Here is a 22,125-nt window from a genome sequence, read left to right as displayed (position 1 = left end):
TCCGTGTGTAAGTGGACCCACGCAGTTCAAACCTGTGTTTTTCAGGGGTCAACTGTACAGGTTGGGAGGTCCTCTTTATTTTATTTTATTCTTTACTTATTTTTTATTATTATTATTTAATCCCAGTATAGTTAACATACAGTGTTATATTAGTTTCAGGTGTACAATATAGTGATTTATCCAAACTCATATATTACTCAGTGCTCGTCATGGCAAGTGAACTCTTTAATCCCCATCCCCTATTTCACCCATCCACCCACCTCCTCTCTGGTGACATCAGTTTGTACTCTATAGTTAAGGGTATGGTTCTTGGTTTGTCTTTTTTTTCTTGTTCCTTTGTTTTGTTTCTTAAATTCCACATATGGGTGAGATCATATGGTACTTGGGGAGGTCCTCTTTTAACAAAACAAAGAATACCAGATTTTCTGGGAGTCTCTCAAGCCTCACAAAAGGGCCTCTGCAAAAAAGGAGCTTTGAAGTTTAAGCTTCTCCCCTTTTTATTTATTTTTTTCCTATCGTGGTAAGGCTACATTTATATGGTCATTAGAACTTATATATTTTGTTCTAGATGTTCAAGCCAATGTAATAAATGACATAGAAAATAAAGGTACAAGAGGTATCGTTACGAGGAAAGAGAAAACTGTCCTTTTAAAAACTGACATGATTAGGGGCGCCTGGGTGGCTCAGTGGGTTAAAGCCTCTGCTTTCTGCTCAGGTCATGATCCCTGGGATCAAGCCCTTCATCCCCTCTGCTCAGCAGGAAGACTGCTTCCCTTCCTCTCTCTCTGCCTGTCTCTCTGCCTACTTGTGATCTCTGTCAAAAAAAAAAAAATTTGATATGATTAAATGTTCAGAAGCATCAAATGTAGAGCTAATAGTAGTATTTATCTGATATCTATTTAATAGTATTCTTAGAATTCAGTAATCTGTATAAAAGGCCTAGAAGGACACCTGGCCTATAATAAGCTCTTAATAAAGGTTATCCCATTAAATATTCCTGCCCAACAAAGAAGTTAATTTTCTGATTCATTGATTTCTCTGTTTAATCTTTGCTAATTTTATACTCTTCAGCTTTACTTAGACTTGTTCTAAGGTTTTATTTTTAACTTCTTAAATTGAATGCTTAGTTCATCTAAAGCTATAAGAATTTGACATATTTTGTTTGCATTTATTTTCTTAGATGTCTATAATTAGAATTTTGATTTTCTTTTTGACTCCAAAGTTTTTGAAGATTCTTTAAGTATATTAATTAAAGAAAACTTTTTTTTTTTAAATTTAGAGATGGTTCTATCTTTTAATATTACATCTGTAAGGGGTACCTGGCTGGCTTATGTTGGGATGGTATGTGACTCTTGATCTTGGGATCGTGAGTTTGGGTCCCACACTGGGTGTAGATATTGGAAAAAGAATAAATAAACTTAAAAAAAAATTACATCTCTGAGTAGTTTTATTAACATTAGGTAGTGTTACCTGGTAATGATTTCTTGTCTCCTGAGTTAGATGAGGAGTCAGAGTGCCTCTTCTGTCCTAAACATTTCCCAGCTCTTTGGTGGAAATAAAGACTGTTGAATTCTTTTTGATTTACATTAGAATCAGAAGCACAAAATAAATCCAAACTGGGGGCAGATGGTAATTCTTTCCAGGAAGTCCTTTTAGTCCCAGCATTTGACCTTTCACATATGAAGTCTTCTAACTCATCAGATAAACATTTTTGCTGATTAGTGAATAAATTATTTTCCTGAGAGTACCATTTGTCACATGCAGTTTGCTTTGCACCATATTTTAAGTTGAATGAGTGATTCTGTTTTTCCCATACATCTTTCTTAAAGTTCCAGTGAAGAGGAGATTGGGAGGCTTCTAGTGAAAAGCTAGGGGCAGACACTTCTTTATTTATATGTCCTTTTGCATCATGTGTTCCCTTTTTCTGGTAATTTATAAAATTAGGGGCAACTCTCTTCTGAGTGTCAATTGGTGATACTATGTTTTCATAGTTTATTTGTGTTAGATCCAAACAAAAGACATCTGACTCTGAATCATTTTGGTTTTGAAAGGAGTCACCAGCTACATTCCTTGATTCTGTATTAATCAGGAAAGGATTATGCACTATGTTAGGGTTGCAATTGGAGTCTTTCCAGTAGCTGGCCTGATTGTAAGAAGTCACAGGTGGTAAAACGCATGGCATTTCTCTTAGTTCCATAAGGGAAGAGTTACAGTTTGAAGAGCTGTTTGTGTCTCCGTGCATTGCCTCTCCTATATCTGAAAAGTGGTAATTTTCATTATGTCCTTGAAGGACAGAGTTTGAAGAGCCAGAAGCTGAACTCTGGGAGGTGAAGGTACTAGTCTGATTTCCATTTTCCTGAGGTGATGGACTTTGAGATGAGTTTGTTATGGAAGAAGAACTAATCTTGAATAAGGAAGTGATGCTACAAAAATGCTAAAAAATTTTAAAAATTAATTAATATAATACAAATACAACATAAACATCAGTCAAGTAATATAAAAAACAACATAAACATTAGTCAAGTAAATATAAATAACAATGCTTATCTATATGTAAAGAAAGCAAAATATAAATAAGTAGGGTATTATAATGATCCATGTCATAAGAACATAATTAGGCTCCATTAAAAGAAAAACTTATTGTAATTAGAAAATCCATTTTCTAATCCAATTTTTAACCCATTTTCTAATCACAATTTAATAGAGTTTTGAGTTATACAAGTTATACAAGAATACCATCTGCTTGATAAAAATTGAAAATTTTTACCAATAAGGCTAAAGTTTTCTTTACTAAACTATAATGAAGGGCATCAGGATTGTAAGCACATATGAGTAGAGTGTGTGATCACATACTTGTGGGCACAATAACATTTCAAAATAATTTAAAGTGTGATAAACTGTACTGAATTATTTTTATAGGATAGCTTGAGAATTCTATGTGAAATTTAGTTCAAGTAAATTATTTCTTTGCTACACGAAGTCCAAAACAATTAATCTTGGATACTTTCATTTTGAAAACTGTTATGGTAAGTGGAAAGGAAATAAACTCATGTAAGACTATGGAATTCAAATAACTAACCTTTAATACTTTTTCTGGAACTTCAGGTAAAAGCTCCTGAAGTTGACACAGAGTTGCTAATAATATCCAGTGCAGTGAAGGTCCTTTATTTAACATGAGCTGAGCCACCAATGGGTTAATACATGGAAAATCAAGTAAGTACATTTCTTCCTAGAAAAGAGTTTAAAGGAATAATCAGCCACTAGTCATTTGCAAATGACCCATTTTATTCTGCTCAATCTAGCATATTAAATTTTTTGTCATTGCATCTCTCCTCAATTTGAGATGTCTGGGAAATAAGTATGGCTACTAGGGAAAGGAACTTCTTTGGCAGTTAAGATTCATACGTTCTCAGAATTAAGAAAGATCTTAAAGTTCATTCATTAAATCACTCATCCAAAAAATTTTATTACAGTTCATCTCCTTTGAATGACAATTGTTTTACCTAATGGTAGATTTTCTAATGAGAAATGTTTTAGGGGACTTTTATAACTCAAGATTTCTTTAGCTATCCCTTTGTAGGCCATAAACTACTATCACTATTTGATTAAGATGAACCATATTTATGAGAAACCATGTTTATGACACTTTCAGGAAAGCCTTGCTGTGAAGAGCATAGGAAGAACTTGTGTTGACCATAACTGACCTTAATGGTCTAAAAATATGTGTTTTCAGAGAGAGCTCATAAAAGTCTAGAAATATAGAAGCCATGTTTTACTATTACTGCATTTCGTTTTCTTTCTGCATTACACTGGCTTTTTGCACCCTCTTTGATTTTATCAAATGACAGACATGTGAGTAGATTAGACATGCCTTGGTGAGAGGGAACCTGCACAGACATACATACATCCATAATTAATTATACCCATACATGCTGATAGTACTATTTTCTGCTTAGGCATATAAAAATTCTATAATTTAATAAATATGAATGTTTGATGAATGTATATGAATACATTAATATTTTATTGAATTTATTTGCTTTATAATTTTATTTTTTAAATAGGTAAAATAGTCACATGGTTCAAAATTCAAAAGGTACTAAAAGATGTGCAGTAAAAACTCTCATCCTAACCCATTTTCCCAGTTCTCTCTGGAGATAACTAATGTTATCATTTCTTGATATCCTTGCAGAGATGTTTTATTCATTTACAAACACTTATAAATATTAATTTCCTTTGTTTTATACAAGCGGTAGTATACAAGCTCTATGCTGCAACTTCATTTTTCATGTAATATATCTTGAAGATCATTCCATATTAGTATGTAAAAAACTCCATTATTCTTTTTTTACATTTTCATGATTTGACTATATTAAAAAAAAGGTAACAAAGATACTAGGTTGGTATGAGAACTTGAAAATATTTATGCTTAAACAAAAGGAATTTCTAAAAATTAACTAATCAATCTTAAAAATATTTCAAAACTCTACTTTCAGTTTCAATTATGTAACTAAATTACTGACAAAATGGAAGGATGGAATTTTGCTGTACTCATATTTACTACTCTTAAATGTTTAAATTTAGGAACTAGGAAAAGTTATCTTTTGAAAATATTAGACATTAAAGTCATTATATCACACTATAATACACTTGATTTGAAAGTTCATTATAAAAGATCTCATTAAAATACTTCTGTGAAGTTGAAAAATACCCATGATTCTAGAAAATGATCTAAATAAATGTTGTACATTATGGTTACTGCTATATATGCTCATGCAAACATTAATGGACAAAAATAAGCTACCAAAAAGAGAATTCCAGTACATGTATTTATATTTGCCTTGTAAATGTCTAATTTACATATTTAGGAAATGAACCTTAGATGGTGAAACTTCAAGCCAGGATTTATCCAACCATTCACGAGGATCTCTCTTTGAGGTCATTAAATTGTGATCAGCAATTTGCCGAATTATCAGTGCAGCCTCTTCCACTCCTGGCGCAATTATAAGCTAAAATATATTTTTTATATATTAGATTATAGGAAATTTTAGGAAGCAAAATATATAATTCAGAAATTGTTTGTAATTAGAAGAAAAAAAGCCCAGCAGATTTCAATATTTGAATATAATTTTAGATATAATTACCAAAATATGTGAGAGCCAGCATATTTTGTGAGGATAAGCAGTTTTCTTTCCTTCTTTAAATATGATATCCTTATAGTTTTCCAATTTTTGGAGCTAAATTCCTCCATTTCCATTTTGTATTTATTAATAAATTTATTAAAAATTTGGATGCCGTTTATAATATTTACTATTTTTGTTTTTTCCAAGTTAAATCTAGCAGTTCTCAAAAATAAGAATTTAAGGGGCACCTGGATGGCTCTGTTGGTTAGGTGTTTGCCTCCAGCTTAGGTCATGATCCTGGGATCCTGGGATCAAGTTCGACATTGGGCTCCCTGATCCATGGGGAGTCTGCTTCTCCCTCTCGCTCTGCCAGCTGCTCCCCGTGCTTGTGCTAGCTTGCTCTTTGTCAAATAAATAAATAAAATCTTAAAAAAAAAAAAAAAGAATTGGGGTGCTTGGATGGCTCAGTGGGTTAGGCCTCTGCCTTCGGGTGAGGTCATGATCCCAGGATCCTGGGATAGAGCCCCATGTCAGACTCTCTGCTTAGCAGGGAGCCTGCTTCCCACTTTCTCAGCCTGCCTCTCTGCCTACTTGTGATCTCTCTCTCTGTTAAATAAATAAATAAATAAAATCTTTAAAAATAAATAAATAAAATAACTAATTTATTTTTTAAAAAGATAAGATTTTTCAAAATGATATTAGAAGATAAAGGATAGGGGCACCTGGGGGACTCAGCGGGTTAAGCCTCTGTCTTCGGCTCAGGTCATGATCTCAGGGTCCTGGGATCGAGCCCTGCATCGGGCTCTCTGCTCAGCAGGGAGCCTGCTTCCTCCTCTCTCTCTGTCTGCCTCTCTGCCTACTTGTGATCTCTCTTTGTGTCAAATAAATAAAAATCTAAAAAAAAAAAAGATAAAAGATATTTACAGATGAATTTGATGCTGTATTTGATGCTAATGAAAAACATTATTTTTAAAAAGATTTTATTTATTTGACAGCACAAGCAAGGGGAGTGGCAGGCAGAGGGCAAGGGAGAAGCAGGGAGTCCGATGCAGGGCTCTATCCCAGGACCCTGGGATCATGACCTGAGCCGAAGGTAGATGCTTAACCAATGGAGCCACCCAGGCACCCCAAAAAAGAAAAAGTTTTGATTTAGAATATTTTGGGAATTGTTCCATCCAATACTGGCTTATTTAATGCTAAGCTCTGTGTGTGTTAAACCTAACTCTAAAGAAAATTTCTTAATATCTCCTACTTCCTGTCACTTGTGTGTTTCCTCCATGCCTTTCTTTCGAAATGCCAGCCTTTTTCGTCTGCTTTCAGTTCCTTTTTTTTTTTAGATTTTTTTTTAATTTTTTTTTTTATTTATTTGACAGGCAGAGATTACAAGTAGGCTGAGAGGCAGGCAGAGAGAGAGAAGGAGGAAGCAGGCTCCCCGCTGAGCAGACAGCCTGATGTGGGGCTCGATCCCAGAACCCTGGGATCATGACCTGAGCCGAAGGCAGAGGCTTTAACCCACTGAGCCACCCAGGCGCCCCTTCAGTTCTATTTTTAACTTCTTCATCTTTTAGATTCAGTTGAAGTAAAAATAGTCCATGGGTTAGCAGGCTTTTTTAAAAAAAAAGATTTATTTATTTAATTTACAGAGAGAGGAGGTTGGGAAAGAGGGAGAGGGAGAGAGAGTCTTAAGCAGACTCTGTGCTAAGCAAAGAGCCCAACAGAAGGCTCAGTCTCAAGACCCCGAGATCATGAGTGGAGCCCAAACCAAGGGTCAGTGGCTCAACTAACTACCACCCAGGCACCCTAGTCCATGGGTTAGCAGTTTAATGTGAATAGGAAACACTGCCCTAAATAACCATATCTTAGAAATATAAACCTCCTGTCCTGTAGTGAAAATTCAAGAAACAAAGACTGTACAAACCTCATAAAATAATTATGACAATATTTTCTTTCACAAGATAACAAATAAAAAAACTGTTAGTACATAAAACTGGGGAGTATATGTATTCTAAGGAAGGATTTTCTTTAAATTATATTAAGTAGGTATAATTTTTTTTTTTTTTTTTGAGAGAGAGAGGGAGAGTAAGCAGTTGAGGGGAGAGGAGGAGGGGCAGAGTGAGAGGGAAAGAGAGAATCTTAAGCAGGCTCCATCTGCCGTGGACTTGGGAGCCTGACTAGGCCTCAACTCAGGCTCTTACACTTGAGGTAAAATCAAGTCGGTTGCTTAACTGACTGAGTCACCCATGCACTCCAAATATGTATAGAGTGCACAGACATAAGAGTGTTTGATTCCAAATTAATTTTTAAAAAAGATTTATTCGAGCAGAAAGCCCGATGTGGGGCTCGATCCTAGGACCCTGGGATCATGAACTGAGTTGAACGCAGGGGCTTTAACCTACTGAGCCATCCAGGTGCCCCTCCAAATTAATTTTATTGCAGTTTTGGATATTTTAAGAAGGTCTGATGCTTTTATTTAAATATAAAAAGGCACAATTTTATGGTGATGATAATGAATAATACCTTAATTTATTAGGCAAGAATTCTGGAGTTCATGGCTAGACTTTGGGAGATTCAGGAACCTCAACATTATTTTCAAAATTTTGCATATATGTTTATCTATGTATTTTTCTGTAAAAGGAGCTAATAACAAATTTTCAGAGCTTTTTGACATTAGAATAAAATACAGCATAACACTACTAGCAGTATTTTCTTTTAGCTTAAGAAAATGTAGTTAAACTTCTTAATGTTTCCTTAATGGCTAGGTCTTCAGATGCCTGAAAAAAATTTTTTAAATCCATATTGATGTGTTCTAACAGGCCCAAAGCCATATTACTAAATTCAGTAAACTAAAGCAACAATATACTCTAAAATAATATGAGTCTAGGGAACCCCCTGTATTTTTTTAAATTTATTTTTAAGATTTTATTTATTTATTTGACGGAGAGTAAGAGAGCACAAGCAGGCAGAGCAGCAAAGGGAGAGGGAGAAGCAGGCTCCCCCTGAGCAGGGAGCTGGATGCGGGGCTCTATCCTAGGACCCTGGGATCATGACCTGAGCAGAAGGCTGTTGCTTAACCACTTGAGCCAGGCACCCCTTTAATGTGGTAATGTCATCAAGTCAGGAGAATAGGAGGCTTGAGTACTGGTGACATACTGATAATAGAACAAACTGGTATTTGTTTCTTAAATTCTATGGAAAAACCGATCTACTTTTAAGATTATTATGTATAACTTGAAAAGCTCTTGGAATAGTTTGATCCAGGTGGGAGCAGACTTTTGTTTGGAATGGATTGTGCCTGGGCATACTTCCTGTGTCATCAATAAATGCTTTCCTTGGAACATGTCCTCTATGGGCCATGTCACTGTACCTGAACATAGTATTGCTCACTAGTATCATATAACCATATATAGAGGAATAAAATGATTCCCTTAAGTATATTTTGCAAATAACTGCTTACCATTAGCTGAAAAGAGGCTGGTTAAGTGGTGAAACCCCACTTGAATGGGTAAGGGAAATATACTTACATTTGCCATTCACTGATAACTTTTCTAAGAAATTTATTTCAATGTTTAATATGCATCACAGGGTCAAAATGATTAGGATTCTATTTCAAATAGATAATTTGTTAATTTTCTTAACAGGTTGTGCTTTGATTTAATTCTATTCAGTAGATGTTTGTTGAACATTTTTACTGGGTACAAAGTACTGTGCTGGATGCTATACATTTTCAAACAAAAAGGTTCTTCCCTCCAGAGTGGAAGGCATATGAATGAATACATCATGCTAAAATAAAGATATGAAGTGAAGAGAACGGGAGGAGAGATTTATCTTGAGAGGGCATACTTGGGACACATTTCTTAATGGAGGTAGTGTTTGAGCTGGGCAACAAAAGATATAACTCCAAAGGCTAGCAGTAGGAGGAAGGGGGAGACAGCGTGTGATGACATGTTTGTGGACTGGCTGACTGTGATAGTGTGGACATATGCAGGAAATAGTGAGTAGAATGATGCTAAAGGAAGAATTACTAGGGGCCAAATTATGAAGTTTGAATCCAGCTGAGTTTGATCTCTATTTTGAATGAATTAGGGAGCTACAAAATGTCTTTTGAGCAAGAAAATCTGATTTAATAACACATATTATCAAGAGTCTACTAGATACTTGGTGCTGTGCTGGGTGCCAGGAACATGAAAACAAATAAACATGTTTCCTTTCTTTCAGGAGTTTACAGTTCAGGAAGTGAAATGTTCACAGCTTTATTTCAGAAATGTAATTGGTGTGAATCTATATTATGCACCAAAGGAGGACAACTAGAAATAAGGAGATTGATTAGTCAGGAAGTTGCTTTAAAACTCTAAAAGAGAGATGAAGGTCTGAATTTGGGGAAAAGCAGTAGGAGTAGAATGGAGACACATATTCTAGAGACATTGAAGCTACAGATTAAGTTATAGTACTAATGCCATAAACTAAGTTTGGGGAGAATGAGAAGTTGTGTTTTGGACATAATATTGTTTGAGGCACCTGTCGGATATTCATGTAGAGATTTCCAGTAGAATGCCAGAATATCGGTGCAGACCTTAAAAAAAGTCAAGAAATTTTTAAGGATTATACTCAGAAATGAAAGCTAAATTTGTGGGAATTTTGAATTTATTAAGGAAAGAGTTAAAGTGGTAACAGAAGAGGACTGAGCCCTGAATTTGGAGGATTATCTAAATTTCATAATGGGACATTGAAAAAAGAACCAAGAAAGGACACTGATTAGGGATCACTACAGCAGATAAAAAAAAGTATATGTTTCTTAAGTGAACATATTTGATCAATGCATTTTTACTTTTATTCATATACTGCCAAGCAGCAACTAAGAGATAAAATATGACTTTAAATTTTTTAAGGGCTTTAATATTTATTATTTTATTTTATTTTATTTTATTTTATTGAGAGAGAGAGAGCACAAGCAGGGGAAGCAACAGAGGGAAGAGAAGCAGGCTCCCCGCTGAGCAAGGAGGCCACACACGCCTTGAACCCAGGACCCTTGGATCATGACCAGAACCAAAGGCAGGATGCTCAACCAACTGAGCCACCCAGGTGCCCCAAGGGACCCTTCTTCTAGAACAGAAGTTTAAATGGAAAGAATATTAACCTTTTAGTTTATTTTAATGTTTCTTTGCACTGGGCACTTGAATTTGAGTATAATTTTGGTTGACGAAAAATACTTATAAACAAACATTTAAAAAAAGAATACCTTTACATCCAGTTCTTCTGATTTTAGCCCAAATGATACCAAAGCTGCATAAATCAGTGCTAGATGATGAAGTGTTTTTTCTGTAAGATGGTACCTAAAAAAATTTATATTACTATACTTATACTCATTTGATATCTGATTGTACCTATTAGAAGTTCAATTCACTTTCCACATTTCATGTTATAAGAATAATGTGACTAAGGTAAAACTTTGTGGCAGACTCAGCACTCTTTTAAGAAGATGTTTCCACCTCCATTCTTTAACAATCCAGTTGAATCTAGGGGATGCTGAGAGTGTGTTTGAGGGGAGAAGTTTAACTCATACCCTTACTGGCTCCAGGGATGTTTATCTGTCTGACCCCAACTAAAATACTTTATCTCCCTGGCTAAAGGAACAGGTTCAGATAGGAACACGTGACCAGAAGCAGGATAACTAGAATCCTTCCTGGGTCTTTTCCTTGAACTGTTCGAAAAAACACTTTTTAAAATGATCATTATGTGATGTGATAGAGGTGTTAGCTAAACCTACAATGATAATCATATTATAATACATAAATGTATCAAATCAGCATGTTGTAGACCTTAAACTTACACAATCTGGTATGTCAATCGTATCAATGAAAAGAACACTCCTTTTTCCCCCCTTTGGGTATTAAGCAGATCATATGTGAGTCTTGAGCTATCTGCCTTGAGCTACTCACTTTATCTACTTTAAGTACCCTAAGCAGCAAAAAGGAAATTTATTGGTTCACATTACTAGGAAGTCCAGGAGAAGACATTATTGGATCCAGGGACTCAAACGATGTCATCAAGACAAGGTCTCCTTAATTTCTTGGCTCTCCTTTCCCCTGCTGGTTTTTTTCCTCGGGTTAGCTTTTTCCATAAGAGTGGCTGACTAGCGTGGCTTACTGTGCTTAAACTGTTTGTACAAACAATGTGGTTTCTGCTAAACACCTGCTTTTCTTCTTGGGAGTCTAGAATTTTAATATGTGCTAGGCAGAGAGTGTCTACATGATCAATCCTTAGCGAAAGCCCTGGGGTTTGAGTGTCTAGTGAGTTTCCCTGGTACGCAACACTTTACAAGTGTTGTCACAACTCTTTCCTGTGGAAATTAAGCATATTCTGTGTGATTCTACTAGGAGAAGATTCCTGGAAGCGTCCTGGCTTCCTCTGGATTTTGTTCCATGCACTTTTTCCCTTTGCTGATTTTGTTTGGTAACAATTTATTATAATAAATCATAGTCATGAGTACAAGTAAGGCTGAGTCCAGTGAATCCTTTTACCAAATCATCAAAAATGGGGATAGTCTTGGGGACTCCTAACACATTTTCTTAAACAAGAACAAATGGCATGAACTACGAAGGTAATTCAAGCAATTTTATTTTGTATGTTGAATTTTCCTCATTTGGTCAGTTGATTAAGATATTTCTTAAACATTTTATATATCTAAAAATATGGAACTGAGAAACCTAGAAGTCTGAAAATAGCTACATTTTATAATAATATCTTATTGTAAATAAATAACTCTTCATATCCTGAACATCAAACTATCTCAGACTGTTACATAACTGGGTTTTTTTCCCATGAAAATCTGGGTAAAAATAAGTGTGAACCCTCTTTTTGTCTGTACTTCAATTATACCTCTGGAATATAAGTGACTAGCAATCTAAAAACAACCTAAATTTTTTTCCTAAACAGTTTTATCTATAAGATACTTCCAAGATCTTGAAAAAGTTAAATGCTTCACAAGTAAGTTCCAAGCTTAAAATGCTATACAGCCTTTACTAATATTCAAAATGAAGATTTTTAGACCTAAATTATTATTTTTATTTTTCAATTTTGGTAGTAAGAAAAGCAAGGTTAAATGATTTGCTAGATGTTATTGTTATTAGAAAAAGAAATAAGAACCAAGGTGTTTGGATTCTTAAATTTTAATTTGTAGTTATGCTCCCCCCATAATAATAATTGTATACAAAGAGCTTGTATATTGGAGCTGTGTACTGATTGGAAAGTCAGTAAAGGAAAAGAAATCACAAATGCAATGTCAAATAAGGAAAGATCTCTATACCTTCTCTATACCTATCTCTATACCTTCTTTTTCTATACCTTCTAACTAAATAATATATTCTTAAAGACTTTATTTTGAGAGAGAGAGAGAGAGCACAAGCAGGAGGAGGGACAGAGGGAGAGGGAGAAGCAGACTCCATGCGGAGCAGGGAGCATGACACAGGGCTTGATTGCAGGACCTCAGGATGGTGATCTGAGCCGAAGGAAGAAGCTTAACCAGCTGTGCCACCAAGGCATGGCAGAATAAATAATATTTTAAAAACTTATACCATGAGTGATGTGGTGGGTGTAATGAAATACTGTAGAGATGTTAAAAAAAAGGGGGGGGGACCAGTTTGCAATTTAGTAGGAAAGATCCATTCATTTGGTCAAGGAATATTTACCAAGTATCTACTATATGAAACAATGTGCAGTGCCATGGGGCAAGTACTCCAAAATGGTAATACAAAGCAAAATGTGATAAATATCAAAGATGAGGAAAAGATAGAGAGCTAAGGAGTCCAAAGGATGGAGAGGTCACAATTAACTATCTATTTGTGTGCATGAGATGGGGGTATTAAAGAAAGATAGAATAGAAAAAGTGGTATTTGGGGATAGGTTTTGAAAAATAGGCATGATTTACCAGATGAAATAGTTGGAGGAGATAGAGAATATTGTAGAAAGAGAGAAATATATCAGCAAAAGTAGAAGCAACAAAGGACCATATTTTTGAACCAATAAGCAATCCTTCTGGTTGAAATGGAAAACAGTGAAAATTAAGCCTGAAAATATAGGTCAGGATTATATTTTGAAGATTTTGAATATTAGGGTGAATAGTATGTATGTATTCAGTAGATAATAGGGAAGTCAGTGAAGGCTTCTTATCAGAGTGAAATAATAAGAGCTTGATTTTTGAAATAGTAATCAAATGTAAGACAGATTATGGAGAGTAACATAGAGAGCTATGAGGTGGGAAAACAGTTGGTAGTCTGTGTTAACAGTCCACATAAGATCTGAACCAAGATGCTGGTAATATAAATGGAGAGAGGGGATAGATAAAAAAGAGACTATTGGTTACATCCATAAGATATGTTTTCTAACTTAGGTGACTAAAAGAAAGACAAGTCATAAATAGTCAAAGGGCAAAAAAGAGGAGATACTGCTTCAGAAGGGATAGAAAATATAATGAACTCACCCTGGAACATGTTAAGTTTGAGAATCTATAAAATATTAGGGTGGAAATATTTAATAGAAAATTAGAGAGATGTCAGCAATTTCAAAGAGAGACTGCAGCTGCAGATATAAATATAATTATTATAGGCAGAAAAATGCTAATTGAAGCTATGGCAATGAATAAGGTTTCTAATGGATTGAATAGAAGAAAGAAGAGAATTCAGATATATCTGTGGAGACTGGGACAAGGAAGAAGAAGAGGTAAAGATAGAGAAAGTGGTTAAAGAGAAGATCAAAACTGAAGTGTCATAAGACTGAAGAGCTTCAGATAAGGAAGCACTGACAACAGTCTTCAATACTGTAAAGCAGAGAAAGATAAAAATACTTTTGGAGGTGGAAGTGACACTGAGAGACAGATTAGTATAGACGTAGGAAAAAAGCCGGACTGCAGAGAATAAAAAAAGGAGGTGAAGCTGTGAGTTCATAAAATTTTGAGATGAATGAAAGAAGGGACATATAATGATAACTTGAGCCAGTGTCTTGGCATGGATTTTTTGTAATTTTTAAGTTAAGCATGTCAATGAAAGAAAGAATAGCAAGGTGCTATTTAGTTGGTAAACTTAATAAGCATTTAGAGAGAAGTGATTTAAGAATGGCATTTTTTAACAGACAAGTCAGAACTAAAAGTAATAAAAAGTGAAACACTTAAAGCAGCAACTCTTAGTGAACTAGAGGAGGATGATTTGTACAGAATGTCCCCCAGAAATATATCATCTCCAAAGTTCTGATTTGTTTTCCTTTCATTTTTTCCCCTGATTTGTTTCCCTATGGGCACACCTCCACCTCGAAGATCCCTGACTCAATGCAAACTAGATAAGCAAGTGGAAAATTTGCATAGCTACTTTTATTCAAAGAGGAGGACCAAATAACTTAAGAAATAAAATGTGACTGTGGATGAAAAAATGTTTACTTACTCTGCGTTTAATGTTTTTTTGTTATACAAGATTATCCAACAATAGCTGTACTGGAATGATAATGCCATCAATCTCATAATGATATTATCTGATGCCTTCTCACAGTTCAATTCTTCTAGGTCCTACCAGAAAATAAATAAAATTAAAAGATTCACTAGGTTGAACAGTTGTTATGAAATTATTATTACCATATTTCAATAATCTAATATATATTAAATTATATATATATATATATATATATCACTATATTGGGGCACCCATGTGCCCCAATCTTAGCAAACCTTAAGCAGGCTGCATGGAGCCTAACTTGGGTCTACAATCAATTATTTTTTAATTTTTTATTTTTTACTAACATACAATGCATTATTAGCCCAAGGGTACAGGTCTGTGAATCACCAGGTTTACACACTTGATACAATTAATTTTTTTTAAAGATTTTATTTATTTATTTGATAGACAGAGATCACAAGTAGGCAGAGAGGCAGAGAGAGAGAGAGGAGGAAGCAGGCTCCCTGCTGAGCAGAGAGCCCGATGCAGGACTCAATCCCGGGACCCCGAGACCATGACCTGAGCCGAAGGCAGTGGCTTAACCCACTGAGCCACCCAGGCGCCCCGATACAATTAATTTTTGATAGAGTGAATGATTCAGGAAGTGTCTTACTCTAACATTAAATCATGTAACTATGAACTAAAATTAAAATTTTCGGGATGCCTGGGTGGCTCAGTCAGTTGAGCCTCTGCCTTGGGCTCAGGTCATGATCCCAGCATCCTAGGATCCAGTCTCGAATCAGGCTCCTTGCTCAGCAGGGAGCCTGCTTCTCTGCCTGCTTGTGCACGTACTCTCTCTTGCTCTGACAAATAAATAAATAAAATCTTTAAAAAAATAATAAAATAAAATTAAAAGTTTCCCAAATGATATTTTGCCCTAAATAATTGTTTTTTAAAAAAACTTTAGGGGCACCTGGGTAACTTACCCGGTTAAGCATCTGCCTTTGGCTCAGGTCATGATCCCAGGTCCTGGGACAGGGCCCCATATTGGGCTCCCTGCTCAGGCAGACACCTGCTTCTCCCTCTCCCTCTGATGCCCCCCTGCTTGTGCTCTCTCGTTCCCACCTTCTCTCTCTCAAATAAATAAAATCTTTTTAAAAAGCTTTAAATATACAAGACATAGTAACTCTTAAGTAACCCTCTAACAGAGCTTTGTGTTTCTATTATATAATTCTTATACTGTTAACATTTGTTCATGACCAGACTTCTACCTTACCATATTTGCCTTAATTTATATTCCATCCCTTCAAACTTGGTTTCTGCTCCCCATTTCCACCCTACTGAATTTCTTTGTAATTTGTACTCCAATCAAGCAAACATATCAGGGAGATTTAGTCAAGAATTTGCACATCTTAAATTCTAAACTATAGGGATTTTTTTTTAAAGAGAATTCTTTTTTCTTTTTTTTTCAAACTGGCTTACTTGCAAACAATCCCCACTTACCTTAGAGGAAATCCCGTATTACTAAACATGCACTAATTTACTGCCACCTTTTAAGAAACATAGTGGCTAGGATTTGACTTTTAAGGTTTTCAACACTGTAATTATTTTATAAATATATTTTAAAATAGGTCAATATATAACATTAAAGATTCCATATTTGCTTTGTCTTCTTAAAGTATGCTAAAAATTGTAAGACATTAAACAAGCTTGATAATAGTCATTTTCCATAGTGATGATTTTAATACTTGTCCATTTGCAAACTTTTGGAAGAAAACACTAATGGATTATAGTTAAGCTCTCTATAGTAAAGCTAATACTAAATTACATGGTCAAATACGCTGTACTATATTTAATTTATGCTTTTTACTGTATAATTTTACCTGCAAAATTATGGCAGTGTGTTCATCAACTGTCACCACTACATAACACTCTGTACCTCCAAAGAGTTTCAATGACTCACTGCAGCATCTCTCCACTAGTGTGATATTATACCTGTAAAAATCCATATTTTGGGGTGACATAATAAAATGGCTAAGAAAAATTCTTTTTTTTTTTTTTTTTAAAGATTTTATTTATTTATTTGTCAGAGAGAGAGGGAGAGAGAGCGAGCACAGGCAGAGAGGCAGGCAGAGGCAGAGGGAGAAGCAGGCTCCCTGCCGAGCAAGGAGCCCGATGTGGGACTCCATCCCAGGACTCCAGGATCACGACCTGGGCCGAAGGCAGCTGCTCAACCAACTGAGCCACCCAGGCGTCCCGAAAAATTCTTTAAGAAAAGTTGTATTGTCCCCCTGCATACTAAATTATTTGAACTTCTGTGCTTTTTCATACATCAATTTATTCCACTTTACAAATTTGAGGAATAAAATTAAGATTTATTCAGTATATGTGACAAATTAGTTGAGATGTGCATTGCCTTATGTACTTCATTTAGAACATCATAGTTCTATTTCCCATGCAATATTTAAAGCCCTCTAAATAGGAATACTCATTTTCAGTATTATCAATGACCAAAAGATATGATCATAAAATTTTCAGGGGAAAAAACACATAAAGTGTTCATATTTGCTGATAACAAAAGAATTAAATTAAGATATAAATTTAGACAATAATGAAATATTTTTTTCACAAGATTGATATATATTGCTAAAACAGATAATATTCAGTAACTATGATATATACTACAGGGAGAGAAGTGTGACTTGACATAAACTCTCTGGAAAACTATTTCTATGTGATATAATTGCAACTTCAATCAGGGAGAAATATGTCACATATATAGCAGTGTTTAGCCATTTAGGATATATATACCTTTGTTAAAGTTATGAAGTCAATAACTTACTTGGATTCTAGCAACTGAAGTATTTCTTGAGTATTAAGAAGTCCTTCAGATGCAAAAAACACATAAGGAATCTGAATTTCCAGAAGAAATCCACCAAAACTATCCAGCAAGGTGCTTCCTGAATAAGAGAAAGTTTATAAATACTTCTCTTTTTTCTCATCCTTCATCTCTTTCTCTTTTTTACTTAACATGAGAATAGCAAGTGTATGTTCAAGGAGTAGTACAAAAATAAAACATAGTCATTGTAAAAAATCAGAAATCAGAATAAAGAAAGGTCTGAAGAATAAAATAAAAACCACATGTTATCCTACTACCTAAAAATAAAACAGTATTAACAGAATTTACTAAAACTACTATATGATACATTAACAGGAAAATATAAATACATCAACGGATAAATGGACAAAGAACATTAATAGGCAATTTACAAAAGAATGGCTATACAAGATCAAGTCACATCTGAAAAGACATGGATAATCAAAGGCATCATCTGTAATTAATTAACTATAATATAACATATATATTATATATAACATATATAATATAATATTTTATGCCTATAATTCTGTCAAAGATTCAAAAGAATAATAATACCTACTTACAGTAAAGATACTGGGGAAAGGATTCTCTTATACTTTCTGTACAAATATGAATTGAGATAGCATTTCTGGAAGGCTATTTGGCAATATATAAATGTGTATATACCTTTGACCTGGCAACTCATTTTACTTCTTAGAACAAGTATATAAAAATAAATAAAATATATAAGCTACTATAAATCTTATAGTATAATAGTTGAAAATTGAAGATTTATAAATGCTCCAAATAAGGAATTGGTTGAATCAATTAAGTTCATCTTTGAGAGAATGGAAGAAGTCTCTACATATAAACTAGGATATTTATCTTTTATCTTTTTGGGGGCCCTCACTTAATCAATTTAACATTTAATTTTTTTTAAAGATTTTATTTATTTGACAGGACAGAGAGAGATCACAAGCAGGCAGAGCAGCAGGCAGAGAGAGAGGGGGAAGCGGGCTCCCCACTGAGCAGAGAGACCGATGCGGGGGCTCGACCCCAGGACCCTGAGATCATGACCTGAGCCGAAGGCAGTCGCTTAACGACTGAGCCACCCAGGCGCCCCAACATTTAATTCTATATATCAAAGATTCCAAAGTAATCATTATGGTGACTCTACTTTTAGCATTGAAATGGAGTATCTCAGAATTCAAACTTCCCACTCAGACTTGAGGTGAACAGAAAATAACTTATGGCAAGTATTGAAAGGCTTGCACTGGGCCTAAATTTGTATAGGCTTTTAATTTAATGGATGTGAGAATTCACAACCTGAGTCATATGAAATGTTGCTGAGAAATACAAAGAAGCCAAAAGAGATTTAAATTCTTTTTGAAGTGTTTGTGTATAATCTTTTTTTTACACATTAAGTTTTCTGAATCAGCCAATCTACTACAACAGAATTTTCCCTTAAAAGTCAATAAAAAAATACTATTGCATAGAAGTATCAGTTGGAGATTAGATATAATTGTAATAAGTTGTGCTATAATAAGTAAAATTTAGCAGGTAAAGGGATGATGACAAATATAACCAGTAAAGCTTACTTTACAAATGAGCAAAATAGGGTAAGGGGTAAGGAACTGGCCCAAGGTCACATGGAGTGCTGAGGTTAGAGCTTGAACTCAAGTTCCCTAATGCCATTGCTCATTCTCTTTCCACAGACCAGAAGCAGAAAACAGACCATTTCCATTCTACTACAACAAAAGGATTTTAGTTTATATCCTTACTCTGTAAAACTGTGTCTGGAAGAATCACTTTGAAGACCTTGTGAGGAATATTCAATTTCTTGCAGTGTTTAGTCCAACAGGAGTTTTCTACAAAATTATATTCCACCACAAATGAGAAGTTACTCCAAGGGAAATCTGATCCAATATATTGATTATGCACAACTACACAGGAACTTTTACTGAAGACAAAATAAAGCCAAGAAAATGGAATTATACTCGTGTCATTATTTACTTGAAAGGTCAAAAGATGATTGTTTTGGCTATTTTATTCTTCTCTAGTTTATACTTGCTTATGCTGGAAAGGCACTGGTGTATTTTCTGTTGATTTGTTCTCCAGTTGTGCTAATTCCTTTTTATCTTTCTTATTGATGGTCATACATATTTTTTTTTAAATTAAAGTTTAAAGATTTAAAAAAAGATTTTATTTATTTATTCTAGAGCTAGAGCAGCCCAAGTGGGGGAGGGACAGAGGGAGAAGCAGGCTCCTCACTGACCAGGGAGCCCTACAATGAGTATGATGATGATAAAGATGATGATGACAATGATGATGATGACGTGGAATTTGATCCCAGGACCCTGGAATTATGACTGAGCCAAAGGCAGCTGTTTAACTGAATAAGCCCCCAGGTGCCCCTTTTAAGATTTTATTTTTTAAGTAATCTCTACACCCAATGTGGGGCTCAAACTCACAACCCTGAGATCAGGAGTTGTGTGCTCTTTCAACTGAGCCAGCCAGGTGCCCCTATGGGCATACATTTCTTTAAAAAACCGGACCTAAAAAACTGTTGACTATTTCACATTCTCAAATGCAAAGGATCCTAATTTTATTAACTGAGTCCTACCAATAACAGACAAGTCACTCTATGAGAATCCATTTTTTATACATGTAAGGTTTCATCTTTGAGGATCTACATAATAGAATATTACCTGACAACTTTGAAATGATTTTTCTTTTTCTTAATGAGCTTCATAGGTGATTTAGCAATGACAAAAAACAGATACTTAAATATCATAACTTTATCTTTCCTATCTTCAAATTCCATATAATAGCACTTATTGTAATGAAAATTCTCTACTGTTGCTTTCTATGTAAAGCAATCTAGATAGATAGCAGACCCAAGTTAAATTTTTTATGGGCTTCTATTTGACTTACAACTTCTCTTTTTGTTATCTGGCTCCCAATATTAGCAATAAAAATTTCTACATAAAATAAGGCAAAATAAAAATATTTTTAGATAAGTCAACACTAAATATTATTATTAGCATGCTTTCACCAAGAGAATTTCTAAAGAATGTACTTTAGGAAGAAGGAGAACTCAAAAGAAAGGAAGAAGATAAAAGAAACAATGCTAAGCAAACTTAGAAAAAAAAGAAAGGAAGAAGATAAAAGAAACAATGCTATGCAAACTTAGAAAAAAAAGAAACAATGCTAAGCAAACCCCCCCAAACTGGTATAAACATGATCTAAACCGGTACTTCCTGTACTAACAGTAACACTGATAATGATAAGTGGGGAACATTAAAGCAAGATTAAACTAAAATTCTGGACAACAATAATATATAACACACAAAGCAATGACCGGAGTTGAAGTATTCTAATGTAAAACACTTTTCAGGAAGAGGAGAGACACACTGATTTTGAACCTTTTAAAAAGTTAAATTCCAGGAGAAATTGTGCTTTTCCTATGGAACTGGTATGCTTATTCCCCATAGGTGAAGAAATACATTTTTACCCATTTAAAACACCTTCAGATTCCAGAAAATCTTTCCTTTTGTTGTTTGAATGTAAGACAGTCAATGTTAAACCTGTTGGGGGAAAAAAAAGTAATAAAAGTGTTTTTCAGTGTTTTGTTCATATATAATTTTTAGCTGTTATATATCTCATTACTATAAAAAATGAGATAAAGGCCTTGAACAAGGAGAATGCTTAAAATACAATTTGTTGAATTATTCTTCTGTCTGTGGGTATCAGAAAGTTTGAAGCTTGGGCAATATTTCTGTTGTGTGTGTATGTTTTTTACGTACAAGCATGAAATTCTGAGTTTATTATGTAAAATAATAAAATGTATCAAAGTCTTAATTTTAAAGTAGCCAAATTAAACACTCATTCATTTTGTGCATTTTACTTTGCTAAAAACCCTGGTTGATTTTACCATCTTTCTCTAGTCAAAAATTTAAGTATGTAACTAAATAGCAAGAGACTAATTTTGATGTCCCTTTTCCCTTTTTTCTGTATAAGAAGCAGAAGTCCTATTGGGTGCCATCTGCTCCTTAGATTCACTTCTGCTTCTGCTTCTTCTTCTTTTTTTTTACGATTATTTATTTATTTGACAGAGAGAGAGATCACAAGTAGGCAGAGAGAGAGGGAGGGAAGCAGGCATCCTGTTGAGCAGAGAGCCCAACTCGGGGCTCGATCCCAGGACCCCGGGACTATGACCAGAGCCAAAGGCAGAGGCTTAACCCACTGAGCAACCCAGCCACCCCTTACTTCTGTTTCTTAATCATAATTTAAGTTTCTTATGTTACTGATTTTTTAGCAAAATAAAATGAATTTTTAAAAATTCTGTAGCCACAATACAGTTTATTTTTGGTAGACATCATTGGTTTAAGAATAGCTAATTCTAGTTAAAGTAAATTTTACACTCTATTGGTGTATTTTTGTCAGTTGTAAGGTTGACAAAGGCATGATGTGATAATAATGACAGAGTAATACTTAATAATTTTATGTTTACTTGGCTTGATATGTCAATAGTTTTGGTAGCAATAAGAAGAGGATGAGTAGTACTTCTCTTTTTATATAAATTTTAAAAAGTCATATTGTTATTATTATTTTATTTTTTTTATTTTTATTTTTATTTTTTTTTTAAAGATTTTATTTATTTATTTGACAGAGAGAAATCACAAGTAGATGGAGAGGCAGGCAGAGAGAGAGAGAAGCAGGCTCC

At 34.5% G+C, this 22,125-nt stretch overlaps 1 protein-coding gene across 1 annotated transcript in view; it reads right to left on the bottom strand.

Annotated features, from left to right (window-relative positions):
- The window catches only part of SHOC1 (shortage in chiasmata 1), a 77,901-nt gene that overhangs the window by 2,889 nt on the left and 52,887 nt on the right, over window positions 1-22,125 (bottom strand). The window contains exons 18-26 of the mRNA XM_044264258.1: window positions 20,914-20,986; window positions 19,181-19,359; window positions 17,382-17,499; window positions 16,423-16,534; window positions 14,552-14,673; window positions 10,360-10,453; window positions 4,878-5,009; window positions 3,080-3,229; window positions 1,471-2,434 (exon numbers count right to left, since the gene is read on the bottom strand). Of these exons, the coding sequence (XP_044120193.1) occupies window positions 1,471-2,434; window positions 3,080-3,229; window positions 4,878-5,009; window positions 10,360-10,453; window positions 14,552-14,673; window positions 16,423-16,534; window positions 17,382-17,499; window positions 19,181-19,359; window positions 20,914-20,986 (1,944 nt within the window). The remainder of the gene's footprint in view (window positions 1-1,470; window positions 2,435-3,079; window positions 3,230-4,877; window positions 5,010-10,359; window positions 10,454-14,551; window positions 14,674-16,422; window positions 16,535-17,381; window positions 17,500-19,180; window positions 19,360-20,913; window positions 20,987-22,125) is intronic.

This window comes from Neovison vison, chromosome 9, assembly GCF_020171115.1.
Source record: "Neovison vison isolate M4711 chromosome 9, ASM_NN_V1, whole genome shotgun sequence".
NCBI lineage: Eukaryota > Metazoa > Chordata > Mammalia > Carnivora > Mustelidae > Neogale > Neogale vison.
This window is presented reverse-complemented; position numbering and strand designations above follow the sequence as displayed.